Raw genomic sequence first — 14,453 nt, forward strand, 5'->3', positions numbered from 1 at the left:
GCAACTTAACTACACCACAACCGAGAAGGAGTTACTAGCGGTGGTGTATGCTTTGGATAAGTTTCGCTCGTATATTTGGGGAAGCAAGGTAGTGGTTTACTCGGATCATAGTGCGGTTCGGTACTTGATGGAGAAAAAGGATGCAAAGCCGCGGTTGATTCGGTGGATCTTATTGTTACAAGAGTTTGATCTTGAGATCCGAGACAAAAAGGGATGTGAGAATGTTGTCGCGGATCATTTGTCCCGAATCCCGTTGGAAGGTGTAGATGATGCAAGTGAAATCAATGAACGGTTCCCCGATGAACAATTGTTGGCCGTTTCTACTTATGTTGCCCCTTGGTATGCTCATTATGTTAACTATTTGGCCAAGGGTGCGATTCCAAATCATTGGACTAAGAAGAGACGACAACAGTTTTCTAGTCAAGTGAAGCAATATATATGGGACGAACCCGACTTGTTCAAAATCGGGGCCGATCAAGTGATAAGAAGATGTGTTCCCGAAACTGAAGTTTTAGAGATATTGACCCATGCTCATTCATCCGCATGTGGGGGCCATTTTAGTGGGAATAAGACAGGCTATCGGGTGTTATCGAGTGGGTTTTATTGGCCCACGATTTTCAAGGATGCTCGTGAGTATGCCCGAAATTGCATCAATTGTCAAAGAATGGGAAGCATTTCGAAACGTGATGAAATGCCGTTGCAACCAATTTTGGTAGTGGAGGTATTTGATGTTTGGGGAATAGACTTCATGGGTCCTTTCCCAAACTCAAATGGGTTTTTATACATATTGGTTGCGGTTGATTATGTGTCGAAATGGATTGAAGCTATTGCCACAAGGATCAACGATCATTCCGTTGTATGTAAGTTTGTGCAATCCAACATTTTTTCTCGTTTCGGTGTACCTCGGGTGATAATAAGTGATGGTGGTTCACATTTCAAAAATTTCAATTTTGAAAAGTTGTTAAGGAGATATAGTGTGAATCACCGTGTGGCTACACCGTACCACCCGCAAACAAGTGGTCAAGTGGAGGTATCTAACCGGCAAATCAAAGAAATTCTAATGAAGACGGTTAGAACGGATAGGAAAGATTGGTCAAGCAAGCTTGATGATGCATTGTGGGCATATCGCACGGCTTTCAAAACCCCACTTGATACCACTCCGTATCGAATGGTTTACGGGAAAGGATGTCATTTGCCTATGGAGTTGGCACATAGGGCATATTGGGCAATTAAAACAGTGAATGCGGACTATGATGAAGCGGGTCGGGCGAGGAAACTTCAACTGAATGAAATTGAAGAGATAAGGGACCAAGCGTATGAGTGTGCATCCGCATACAAAGACAAACTGAAAAAGGTTCATGATGCGAAGATAAAGAAGAAGAACTTTGAAGTGGGTCAAAAAGTGTGGTTATACAATTCAAGGTTGAAAATGTTCGCGGGGAAACTTAAGAGCAAGTGGATGGGCCCTTATGTTATCCGACGAGTGGGAAGGTTCGGAGATGTTGACATTCAAGACGAGCGAACATTGAAACAACAAACGGTGAACGGTCACCGGTTAAAGCCGTATTTGGATGGCAATGACATCAACAACTTGGAGCTTGACAAAGCGGGCTACATCTTACGCCCGGTCGAGGAGGAACAACCATAAAAGGCCCAGGTTTGGTGGTAATGTACATAGTAGTTTCGTTTTATTTTGTTTGTATAGTTGCACAATTGCCTTAGTTCTTCGAAGTCCGTGTTCGAAACAAGTGTGGGGATATTCGGGTTGCGAATTGCTCTTACATTGTGTTGAGGACAACACGGGATTTTTTGAGGGGGTAGGGTAATTTTTACAAGTTTTTGAAAAAATTAAAAAATTAAAAAAAAAAAAAAAATCTGAAAAAAATTAGCCACATAAACCTCAAGTTTTATCAAAAAATGGATGCCCAGTGTCCACCGTAAATTACGGTGGAGCCGTAATTTACGGTGGGGGTTAAAAAATTTTGGATTTTTATGGTGTGAACCTCCTGTGTTACGGTGAGAATTTCAGTCCAGAGTTTACCGTAAATTACGGTAAGGCCGTAATTTACGGTCAAGGGTGAAAATTCTTGGGGTTTACGGTGTAAACAATCTGAATTACGGTGCACATTTGACATCCAGGTCTCACCGTAATTTACGGTGAGACCGTAAATTACGGTACGCGGTAAACTCGTTTCCGTCGATTCAGTTCTGCATTTACATAAAAAAAAAACAATAAAACCGAAAACAAACAAGCATAGTCACGTGATTAATCCCTAGCCAACCATTTTCTCTTCACTTTTTCACCACATTCTTCTTCTCTAAGAACCCACATCCCTCTTCTTCTTCCATCTTCTTTCTTTCATAAAATCTTCAATCCTTGCCCAAATCAAGTGAGGTTTTGGTCTAAATCGACTAATTTTTCACAAGCTTTGTGATTGTGAGGAGGAAATCCAGAGAAAACGCGATTTTGGGGTCAAAGTGCAAAACCCTAGGTTGAGATAATTTGGGGGTTTTGGGAGTTTTAGTTTCACAAGCATCCTTTCTTCTTGAAACAAGGTATGAACACTTATTTTGCTATATTATGGTGATGCATTGTGAAAAACGAGGTGATTTAGGTTATATGTTCTTGCCCACTTGCTTGTTTTTAGGATATGAGTATGGAATTGGTTATTGAACATGGTTGATGGTTGTAGATGTATGAATTGTTGTTAAAGTAGTGAACTTTTGGGATGCTCTACATTGTAGAGACACCATGCCCAATTTTTGAAAAATTCTTGATACATTTTGGGTTCACTAACATCTACAATCATGACAACAAGCAAGTGTGGGGATGATGTGTGAAGAGAGTGTTTAATTTTTGTGTTTGTTTTGTTGTTTCTTCATGTGTGTAGGAAATGGCAAAGACAAAGGAAAAGCCGGGTTCAAGTTCATCCTCATCAAGAGGCAAGGGCAAGGAAAAGGAGCAACCATCAAAGAAGAGGCAATATATGGGTAGGGTTAGTGAAAGCGAAAGCGAGGAAGAAGAAAAGATGCAGTTAGACCCAAGTGATAAACCGGTGTGGAATTCGGGGTCGTTGGATGACCAACCCGAAATCTGGCAACCAACCCTGTATAACGACTGCATGAACAAGTTAAAAAATAAAGCAGCCGCGTTTATTTGTGAAAAAGAGGTTGATGAACCCCAGTTTGGCCAGTTCGGGGTGTTTGATAAGTTCCGTGCTTTGGGTTGGAAAGGAGCACTCAAGTGTTTTGATAAAGATAAGAGCAATTTGTTTTTGACTGAGATTCAGGAGTGGATGGCAACACTTAAATGTCACAACTTCCACAGGCCATCACAAATGAAGTTGGTTGGGATGGTACATGGGGTACCAGTTGAAATGTCATTCGATACGTTGAAGAAGTTGGGAAAATATGATAGTCTTCCAGCTAGGGAGTACATGATTCCCACGCTTGATGATTTATTGCTCAAACCCGAGAAGCACGTGACATGGAACAGTATGTTGGCGGATTTGTTTTTGCCCGGTAGGTATGGTGGCGTGTTATACCGGAAAAATCTGAAGATAGAAGCCAAGTTATTGCATACGATCTGTTTGCTTAATGTCATCCCAAGAAGAGGGGATAAAGAACAGGTGAGGTTTCCAGAGATACCTGTTCTGTATTCATTGATGCACGGGTCCCCACGTTTTCCAATACGCTACCTGATTATGCACCATTTGTGGATATGCCGGAACAAATACGGGAGAGACATTGTCCCGTACTGTCGCATCATAACGGGTTTAATGAAACAGCAGAAGGCACTCACATCTGAAGACCGCGGTTTAACGAAAAGGCACCTGCCTTTTACTTTGGATAGGTTGGGAAATGTTTGGACGTATACTTCGTCTGAACGTTATCACAAGCTGAAATCGGAAGGTCAACGGTGGAGGGCGTTGAAATTGGGTGCAAGGGAGTTGTTACCGGGAGAACCGGATGAACCTGAAAGCGATGAAGAGTTGATTCCGAGTGGGGATGATGATTACGCAGACGAGCCACAGGGTGGTGCAAACGTTGGTTTTGGGGTTTTTCATGGTGGTCATGGTGGTACGTTCTACGACTACGCGCAGCAACCGTATGAGCCGGGGTGGGCTTATAGTGGTTCAATGCAGGAGGTGATCGAGAGCCAACGCCCGCCGGCGGCCATCTTTGATACTTGGTCGGGTCCGGAGAGGTCGTTATTTGATCAAGGCACGCGGAATAGCGCTAGTATTGAGCGGGCGCTTAAACATAGCTTCGACCGCAATGAATCATGGCACCGGACCCACGCATACTCTCGAGAGGTGGATGCTAATAACAGATATCATGATGATCAAATGAGGCGGATGCATGCGGATTGGCATGCCGGAAGGCCGGTGGTTGAAGATCCACAACATGTGGACTATGCTTCATTGCCGCCTTATGATGGTAGCATTTCTTATCCGACTCCACCACTCCACCATTCTCAGTGGCTTGATCCAAGACGGCAAGAGGGACCACAACAACAAGAGGGAAGCAGTAGCGGCTCGTTCGGGTTTGGAGAATGGAACGATATGATGTCGTCCATTTTTGGGCCCCCAGGACCGCGCTACTATTGATCAGGTGGTATTCTCTCTTTTGTATAGTTTGTATATATTTGTCGGTTTATGTTGATTGTGGTTGGGAGGATGGGTGGTGATTGATCATGCGGTTGATTATTGGGTTGGCGGTTGTTGGTGGTGTCGTGTTAAAAAAAAAAAAAAAAAAAAAGTATAAAATGAAAAAATACAAAAAGAAATTTGGGGTTTGAGATGAGAAGCTTCTTGTGGATGTTGAAGTGGGTTAGTGATCAAAGCCTCCCAAAGCCATACATTGGGGTCAATGTATCCCAAGTGTGGGGATGGGGGGGAATTTTTTGAAGATTTTTGAAAAATTTTAAGCCGAGCAAAACAATGTGAAATCTTGACGCCCTAATTTATCCCAAGTAATGCACCGGCAACCCTTATTATCCTTTTCATTCTTGGTGAGAATTGTAGCCACACGTGTACATAAATAATCTTTGATGAGAGTGGCTATGGGTGGGGGTGCGTTAGAACTTGTGCTTGAATGCGATTTGAATCCTTAGTTAGACATGAATGTAGAAAGAATAAGGGCATTAGGTAGCCTCGTCGTTGGTGTGAGCGAGTGTGGGATTTGGGGGGTTGGACCTCATTAATTATACATATGAGCATGGTTGCGAGAGGGGCGGGGGTTTGGACATTTAGTTGCCCATTTTGTGCCGTTAAAGCTTATCATTTGCTTCCCCTAGCTACTTACTTAAAAATTCACCCAAATTTGACCCGGTCTTGTAGTATTAGTGATAGAATTAGTAGTTTTGTGAGTTTGAAGTAGTTTGGTTAGTGTGTTATTGTATGATGCTTTAAAAAAAAAAACATGAAAAAAAAAAAAAAGAAAAAAAAAAGCAGAAAAAAAAAGGAAAAGCAACGAAAAAAACAAAAGAGAAGGTTTCTTTGTCTTGTATATAGTAGTGCGTATTTGTTAGTTGGTTTTTGATGTTTGTAATAAAAAGACCGGGTCGAATTTTCGCTACTCATATATATTCCATTTCCTCCCTATACACCTAGCCACGTTACAACCTTTAAGTCCCTTTGATTTGCATTCATGTTTGACCCATTATAGGAGAATGATTGATTTAAGTACAAGCTTATGATTGTGCAACCACCCGTTTGCCTAATGTGTGTCTAGCTTATCTTTGCTAGTTTCCACTTGTAGCCGAGAGGAGAGAATTTGTGAGGGGTGCATTGCTTGGGCGTTAAAAAGGGGTTGGTAAAGAAATTGAATGTTTTGTTTGGTTTGATTTGATCACTTGTTTTGAAACTATGTTGATGAGTTGCTTGGGACAAGCAACGGTTAAGTGTGGGGATGTGACGGGTGGTCCTTGGGACAACCCTTAAGCATGTTAAGATATGAAATAATCCTCCATTTAACTGTGTAATTATCTTGAATTAGATAACTACGATGCTTATGTTTCAGGTACGAATTAGGAGCTAAAAGATGGAACAAAGGCAGCGTTTGGAGGCTTTGGTGGAAAACGGGTCAAAAGGAGAACAAGAGCTTAAACAAAGAAGTGAAGGCAACTTGGTACCGTAAATTACGGTACTACCGTAATTTACGGTGGTCCATTTTCCAATTTATGCTGCACCGTAACACAGGCTTGCTCCACCGTAACAATTTGATGTCCACCGTAAATTACGGTGGAGCCGTAATTTACGGTGGAGCCTGAACGGAAATTTGTAACTGCCATGTTTTAATCGGTTTTGGTGTGTCTTTTGGGATTATTCTCATCATTGACGGTTCTTAGACACTTTGGGGGCGATTTTGGAGTACTTGCTTGCTTTGTGAACATTTCCAATCATTCGGTTTGTGTTTTTAATCTTTATGAACATTAGATTGACGTTGATGATGATTCACCGAGCCATGTCCGGCTAAACTCTTCGGTGATCATCCTAGGTGAATGTTTCTAAGACTTTTGTGTGTTTAATTTCTGCATTTCTAGAATGATATCTTGCGTTGCTTGAATGTCATGGTGTATGTTTGATTGTTTGTAGTGTGTTAATCCATATCACAATTTCTAGTCTTAATCGTACGTTCTTGGTGCCGTTGGCAACCGAGATATCACGGGAAGGGTTAGGGTTGGTTATTGGTTAATAGGTCATCGGGAAACAACCTCGCGTTATCTAATCCGAGTACTTTGTTCCCTTTTATCACTTCAATCACATATACACGAGTTATGTCTATGTAACTCTTTCTAGTGAAATTGCACACAACTGTTTAAAGAAATTGAAACCTAGGGTGATCATTGTTCTCTCCTCATTGTTTAAAACCAACTTTGATTTGATTTAGTTCTTAATTTAGTTTTCTAAAACAACAATCCACAATCTTGAATTTTAATTTTCTGCAATTTAGTTTAATTTTAGTTTAAATACAAAGCTATACAATCAACACATTTTCCACATACTCCCTGAGTTCGATACCCTACTACCGCTAACTACAGTTGTTTAGGGATTAAATTTGCGTGACCCACGACATCACGTCAGACACGTGGAAATCGGGGTGTGACATAGTGGAAATAAGATGAGCAAGTTATGATACTAAGAAAGAAGTCCTAATGTGATTTAAGGGCATGTTATATGATGTGCGTGAAGTGTGATATATTTTAGATATATATTTAAGCCCTTTTTACACTTTTAGCCAAGTTTTAAATTTATAAAACACGATATTCACTAACACTAAACACACATATGGGCAAGTGCACCCATCGTGGACGTAGTATAGTGTTGGTAAGATACCGAGGTCGTCCAAGGACACAAGAGCTTTTAATACCGGTTTATCCTCAACGTCTAACCAAATCAAAAAGTTAGAGAAATGTTTTAAACTAAAAAAAATAAAAACTAACTAAATGCTGAAAAGTAAAATAAAATAAAAACAGATAGACAAGATGAATCACTTGGATCCGACACGTGTATTAGTATAACCTTTGATTATTTTCGCGCTTTTGCACTTGTTTAAGAGATTATCTTAGTTATTGTAGTAGGCCCCTCTTTTGAAGGCGACGTTACCCTCAACCCAGTAGTTTGAGTCAGCAAGGATACAATCCTAAAGGGTCGGATTATTGAAAGATAATGAATTAAGTTATTAATGCAAATTGTGGTAGGCCCCGCTTTTGGCGGTGACGTTACCCTCGGCTAAGTAGTCTGAGTCAGCAGGGATACAGTCCTAAATAGCCGGGTTATAGTATTAATAGTAGTTAACTTATGAGGGGGTCAAAGAGTTTGGATCCCCGCCATCCAATACCTATGGGCATTGAAGGAGATCCTACTAAATTTGACCCAGGTCCCAAGCAGGACCTCTAAACGCTGAACAAGGGCAAGACCCTTACCAAACCGTTCCCTTAACCCCCGACCAGGTAGCCAACATATCTCCATATAGACCGTGGAGATATGAATGGTGAAAATCTTTTATTTTATATAGACAGTAAAATAATGCCAAGACACCACGGACAAACGATAAGGAAAGATCACCTTCAACATAAGTAACTAGTTATTAAAGTCATTAATACAAAACCAAATAAAAAGTGCAAAAGATTAAAAATAAAAAGTATTATACTAAACACTTGTCTTCACCAAGTGATGTAAGAGACTTAGGCAAACATGGCCTTGATTGTCAAGAACTCTTACGATCAATCTTGGATCCCGAGACGACTCACACACTCTACGATGGACAATGGATGATGGTGGTGGATGATGGTGTTATGGTGGTGGTGGGTGGCGGATGAAGTGTGAGAGAGGTGGTGTGCCAAGGGATGAGAGAGAATGAAACCAAGCTCCTCTATTTATAGGCTGAACAGAAGGCTGGACACGGCCCCGTGTCCGCTGGACACGGCCCCGTGCCCGTCTGACATTCTCTCTCTTCATTAATTGTAATTGCGAATTACAATTAATGCGCCTGCTGTACTTTCACCACGCCCCCGTGCCCGCTGGACACGGCCCCGTGGTGGGCAATGGAAGCTTCTACTGGTTTGTCTTTTCTGCTGCTTCCTGGGCACGCCCCCGTGTTCGCTGGACACGGGGCGTGTTCAGACTCTGTTTCTTCTCCTTTGCCTTGGGAGGTGCCGTTGAGGGTCCGGGCAGTCCACTTTTGTTCCTTTTCTTGTATTTATGCTAGAATTAGTTGTCTTTTTGCTTCTTTTGTGATTTTGAGCTCATTTCATCCTGAAAATACAAAAGGAAGACAAAAACACTCTTTTTCCAACATTAGTACTTAAAAAGGGTTAGTTTTATGCCTTAATTGATGTGATTTATATGTTGCATTTTACACACATCAAATACCCCCACACTTGAACTTTTGCTTGTCCTCAAGCAAAACTCTCTAAATGTGGCTTACACTCCCAAATGGAATAGGTAGAAGAGAAGGTTTTTTAGCTTGTCCTAGAGTGTCGGGAATCCAAGGTCTTTGTAAGTTTTATTTTTATTTATTTACAATCCTATTCGTTATGATTGATTTTGAACGTTTCATAAGATAAATCACTTATTTGGGCATAGCATGCCTTATTAAAATTCCATTTATATACAAGTTCACATACCTCACGGGGGATCACTCAACACTCGGCCGAAGGTGTATATTTTAGTGAATCACTCGAGAGCGGCACGGAACTTACGCCTTCCATAGGCTTGCCAAGCAATCAATCCTCCTCCTTTTTAACTTTTTACCTTTGTAAATATCAAGAGGACTTTTGGGTGAAGGGTTAGGCTTGGGTTAAAGGTGGGTGGTTGGGTTAGCGGTTAGTAAAAAGGGCTAAAATCGTAAAAAGCGTCGGTTTTCGTAAAATACCTTGTTTTTAGTGACTTTTTATTTTGAAGTATTTCTCCAAACAAGCTTTTATATAGCTTTTGTTTGTTTTTGACTTCACCATATAATTTTTTTTTTCATCACATAAAAAGGCGAGTTTTCAAAAAACCGAGCTTGTTACTAAAATAAAGGGTGAAAAATAAAAAGGTTTTTGGTGGGTAAAAAGGGTTTTTGGGGTAATGAAATGAAAGGTTTAGGCTCAAAGGGGCTATCTAGGGGGATTTTGGGTAGGTGATAAAAAAAATAAAAATAAAAAATAAAAAATAATAGTTTTGAAAGAAAATGGTTAGTCCTAATGCCTCCATCATTTACTTACTTGGGTTTAAGTTGGTAAGGACCGGGAATGTATCGTCGTTGCAAGTTCTAGATTTGTAAGAACCGAGCGGCTATTCACACAAGAAACGAAAAATGAGCATTTAATCTAAAGATGTGTATATTTTTATGCTCAATAAAGGCTCAAAACTCACTTTTGTGGGAATGGGTTTTTATGTGATCAAGTATATATAATCGAATTTTTAACTAAGCTAGTCATGCCGTTTCATAATTTTCTTGTGTTGGTTCTTTTTATCATGACGCTATCGGTTGTAAACTTGTAAAAATATAACCTTTTTAGAACTTGTTATTCCCAACTTAAACTAAGACAAGTAAATAATAAAAAAAAAATGAAAAAGTTTTTTGAAAAAATTTGGGATGTTTAGCGGTTCCAATAGAGTTTTGTGTAAGGCTTGTGTTTAGGATTTTGCAAAATTTCAAGGTTTTAACATCCCCCCCCACACTTAAATTACGCATTGTCCTCAATGTGTCCAAAAATAATGTTTTTGGTTGATCAGAATGTGTAAAAGTGAGTTTAAAAGCAAAGTTTTGTGTTACTGGCATCCTGGACACGGCCCCGTGTTGACCGGGCACGGCCCCGTGGTCAAGTGCCAGTAACAAAATTTAGAGAATAGAAACAGAAGCCTGGACACGGGGGCGTATCCGCTGAACACGGCCCGTGTCCAGTTACCTGAACTGGGTGATTTTCTGCAGGGGGCTCAGCACGGGGCCGTGTTGGTTGGGCACGGCCCGTGTTGAGCCTTCTGTGATGGAGATTTTTGTCGGGTTGCTCTGTTCTTCTTGCATGGTTTCATTTTTCTCGTTCCCTTTTTCATCCATTACCACAATGAGTGTGTTTTATTTGTTAAAACAACCATCAATCTTAAAAACCGTCATAACATTGCAAATCATAGAGAGACATTACATAGAGTTAGCTAAATAACTAGGGGATACATGAGGTTATCATAAGGGTTCTACTTATTTAGGAAAATTTCGGGAATAACTTCCCGATGTAGTACCATTCTCTAGCCGATGGCTCCTCGGTCGTCATTCAAAGCCATTATTCTATCTCCCTTGGGAGGTAGAAGGTAGCTTCATTCTCTTCGGTGTCTTGAGGAGGAACGCTCACCGGGATTCCTTGCACCACCCTTGGTTGAGGAACTTGGTGCATGGTGTGCCATTCGGCTGGAATGATGACCTCGGGTACTACATTCCACGCCCTTTGGGTTATCACCGGAACCAAAGGCGGGGAAGCGAGAAGGTTTAATCTCTGGTGCAGGAGATTTACTTCTCGTAGGCAGCCCTCCAAACCTACCGTCAGATGATTAATACGATCCACCAAAGCTTCTTCTACTCCTGTCATCTCGTCTATGGCTTCCCTCAAAGCGTAAACGTAGTTTACTAGGGAATCCTCCGCCGTGGACGACCTCCTTCCATTTCGGTTATTTCTCGAAGATGTTCCGCAGTTTCTGCTGGCCATTTTCTGCGAAATAAGCCGAAGATAACTAAACTTTTGCAAAACAGTACCTCGAGCACGGCCTCGTGCTCAGCGAGCACGGCCCCGTGTTTAGCTGTCTGCGGGATTTTTGTCTAATGATTCCAGGTTTTTAAATTATTTTAATACACTTTTATTGTGTTTTAAGCTCAGATAATATAAAACAAAGTTATAGAACTAACTTTAGACAAGAATCCGTAGCAAGAATTCCTACAAACCTTTCATAGAAGGTTGGAATCATGGGTTTCCAAGCTTCCATAGAGGTGATGTTTGAAAAATTTTTGGAAGAAGGAGAAATGAACAAAAGGGGAAAAGACAAGATGGTCCTTAGGAACCTTCTTTTAGCACTTACCTAGGATGGTATATGTGAAGATCCCAGGAATCTCTGCTTGGTGAAGTGGTCAAAAATGAGCAGGATTCAGGCTGCATTTAAAGAAAACGACAGCACACTGGACACGGCCCCGTGTCCGCTGGACACGGCCCCGTGTGCAGAGAAAATCCTGACACATTTTGTCCGTATTCTGACAGAATCAGCAGAGAATCTTCTGAGTGAACACGGGGGCGTGTTGACCGGGCACGGCCCCGTGTCGGCAGGCTGTTTTATGGAGTTTTGTTTCTACTAAGGAGTTAATTTATATCGGGTGGCTCTTGACTTGTTGGAACAACCCCAAAGTGCCTAATATACCTTAATTGTCCTATACTAAGGCGAGAACGCAAGAGGTTGTCGGTGAGGGTAATTCCTATTTTCATTCTAGGTGGACAAGTCCAACCCTTTCCCGGGCTCTCGTTAAAGAAGGTGTATGCCGAATCGCTCAGGTCTATGTATGCACCGAACGAAGTCGATGGGGAGTCCTTCACGGCACAATCGGCACAGGGACGACTATCGTCCACGTCTTTTCTAGGTAAGAAGGTATTTTCGGGAGCAACGAGGTTGTCGGAATGCGGTTCCAACATTTCCTCATGGTCATCGTCTTGGGATGGATCTAAAAAATCCTTCCTAAGTTCTTTTGACCAATTGAGAAGTAGTTCTTCTAGTTGAAATAACTCGTCAAGGAGCATTTCTCCTAGAATATCTGGCTGGGCGCATTCGAGGGAGAAATAGTGCTTATTTTTACTTTCGCCCCTCTTAAGGTTACAGGGTATCGGTGGGTCTATATAGTGGGGCCTATAAGTGAGAAAAAAACATTTTAATTCCTCATGTTCGCCTCCACATATTCGACACCACAAACCATAAGAGTGCCGAAAGTAAAAAGAATTACTATCACTCATGTTTGTGTCAGAAATTACCAACCGCTGGGATCTAACGGTTCTGTTTTCAGCAACTGAATCTTGGGCACGGGGGCGTGTTGAGTGGACACGGCCCCGTGTTCAGCCTACTGTCTGACTTAAAACAGGATTGCCAGTTCCAATGATTGAGCACGGGGCGTGTTCAGCAGGCACGGCCCCGTGTTGAGCTCTGCAGAAGCGGAAAAACTTAGAAAAATTCCTAAAAAATTAAAGAAAAATAAAAATATGATTAGGCCGTTGATTCCTAACTTTCTTAAAATCCTTGTGTCCTCGGCAGCGGCGCCAAAAACTTGATGTGCGTGAAGTGTGATATATTTTAGATATATATTTAAGCCCTTTTTACACTTTTAGCCAAGTTTTAAATTTATAAAACACGATATTCACTAACACTAAACACACATATGGGCAAGTGCACCCATCGTGGACGTAGTATAGTGTTGGTAAGATACCGAGGTCGTCCAAGGACACAAGAGCTTTTAATACCGGTTTATCCTCAACGTCTAACCAAATCAAAAAGTTAGAGAAATGTTTTAAACTAAAAAAAATAAAAACTAACTAAATGCTGAAAAGTAAAATAAAATAAAAACAGATAGACAAGATGAATCACTTGGATCCGACACGTGTATTAGTATAACCTTTGATTATTTTCGCGCTTTTGCACTTGTTTAAGAGATTATCTTAGTTATTGTAGTAGGCCCCTCTTTTGAAGGCGACGTTACCCTCAACCCAGTAGTTTGAGTCAGCAAGGATACAATCCTAAAGGGTCGGATTATTGAAAGATAATGAATTAAGTTATTAATGCAAATTGTGGTAGGCCCCGCTTTTGGCGGTGACGTTACCCTCGGCTAAGTAGTCTGAGTCAGCAGGGATACAGTCCTAAATAGCCGGGTTATAGTATTAATAGTAGTTAACTTATGAGGGGGGTCAAAGAGTTTGGATCCCCGCCATCCAATACCTATGGGCATTGAAGGAGATCCTACTAAATTTGACCCAGGTCCCAAGCAGGACCTCTAAACGCTGAACAAGGGCAAGACCCTTACCAAACCGTTCCCTTAACCCCCGACCAGGTAGCCAACATATCTCCATATAGACCGTGGAGATATGAATGGTGAAAATCTTTTATTTTATATAGACAGTAAAATAATGCCAAGACACCACGGACAAACGATAAGGAAAGATCACCTTCAACATAAGTAACTAGTTATTAAAGTCATTAATACAAAACCAAATAAAAAGTGCAAAAGATTAAAAATAAAAAGTATTATACTAAACACTTGTCTTCACCAAGTGATGTAAGAGACTTAGGCAAACATGGCCTTGATTGTCAAGAACTCTTACGATCAATCTTGGATCCCGAGACGACTCACACACTCTACGATGGACAATGGATGATGGTGGTGGATGATGGTGTTATGGTGGTGGTGGGTGGTGGATGAAGTGTGAGAGAGGTGGTGTGCCAAGGGATGAGAGAGAATGAAACCAAGCTCCTCTATTTATAGGCTGAACAGAAGGCTGGACACGGCCCCGTGTCCGCTGGACACGGCCCCGTGCCCGTCTGACATTCTCTCTCTTCATTAATTGTAATTGCGAATTACAATTAATGCGCCTGCTGTACTTTCACCACGCCCCCGTGCCCGCTGGACACGGCCCCGTGGTGGGCAATGGAAGCTTCTACTGGTTTGTCTTTTCTGCTGCTTCCTGGGCACGCCCCCGTGTTCGCTGGACACGGGGCGTGTTCAGACTCTGTTTCTTCTCCTTTGCCTTGGGAGGTGCCGTTGAGGGTCCGGGCAGTCCACTTTTGTTCCTTTTCTTGTATTTATGCTAGAATTAGTTGTCTTTTTGCTTCTTTTGTGATTTTGAGCTCATTTCATCCTGAAAATACAAAAGGAAGACAAAAACACTCTTTTTCCAACATTAGCACTTAAAAAGGGTTAGTTTTATGCCTTAATTGATGTGATTT

At 41.4% G+C, this 14,453-nt stretch overlaps 1 protein-coding gene across 1 annotated transcript; it reads left to right on the plus strand.

Annotated features, from left to right (window-relative positions):
- The first annotated feature begins 2,319 nt into the window (after positions 1 to 2,319).
- On the plus strand, positions 2,320 to 5,121 carry LOC110891773. Its single transcript, XM_022139347.2, has 2 exons — positions 2,320 to 2,556; positions 2,892 to 5,121. Exon 2 carries the CDS (start codon positions 2,895 to 2,897, stop codon positions 4,608 to 4,610), a length of 1,716 nt encoding a protein of 571 aa, XP_021995039.1. The 5' UTR covers positions 2,320 to 2,556; positions 2,892 to 2,894; the 3' UTR covers positions 4,611 to 5,121.
- Positions 5,122 to 14,453: the final 9,332 nt, after the last annotated feature.

Source organism: Helianthus annuus, chromosome 11 (genome assembly GCF_002127325.2).
Source record: "Helianthus annuus cultivar XRQ/B chromosome 11, HanXRQr2.0-SUNRISE, whole genome shotgun sequence".
Classification (NCBI taxonomy): Eukaryota; Viridiplantae; Streptophyta; class Magnoliopsida; order Asterales; family Asteraceae; genus Helianthus; species Helianthus annuus.

Bases quoted from the DNA above. Each gene is read 5' to 3' on its own strand.
- LOC110891773 (XM_022139347.2), top strand. From the start codon at position 2,895: ATGGCAAAGACAAAGGAAAAGCCGGGTTCAAGTTCATCCTCATCAAGA.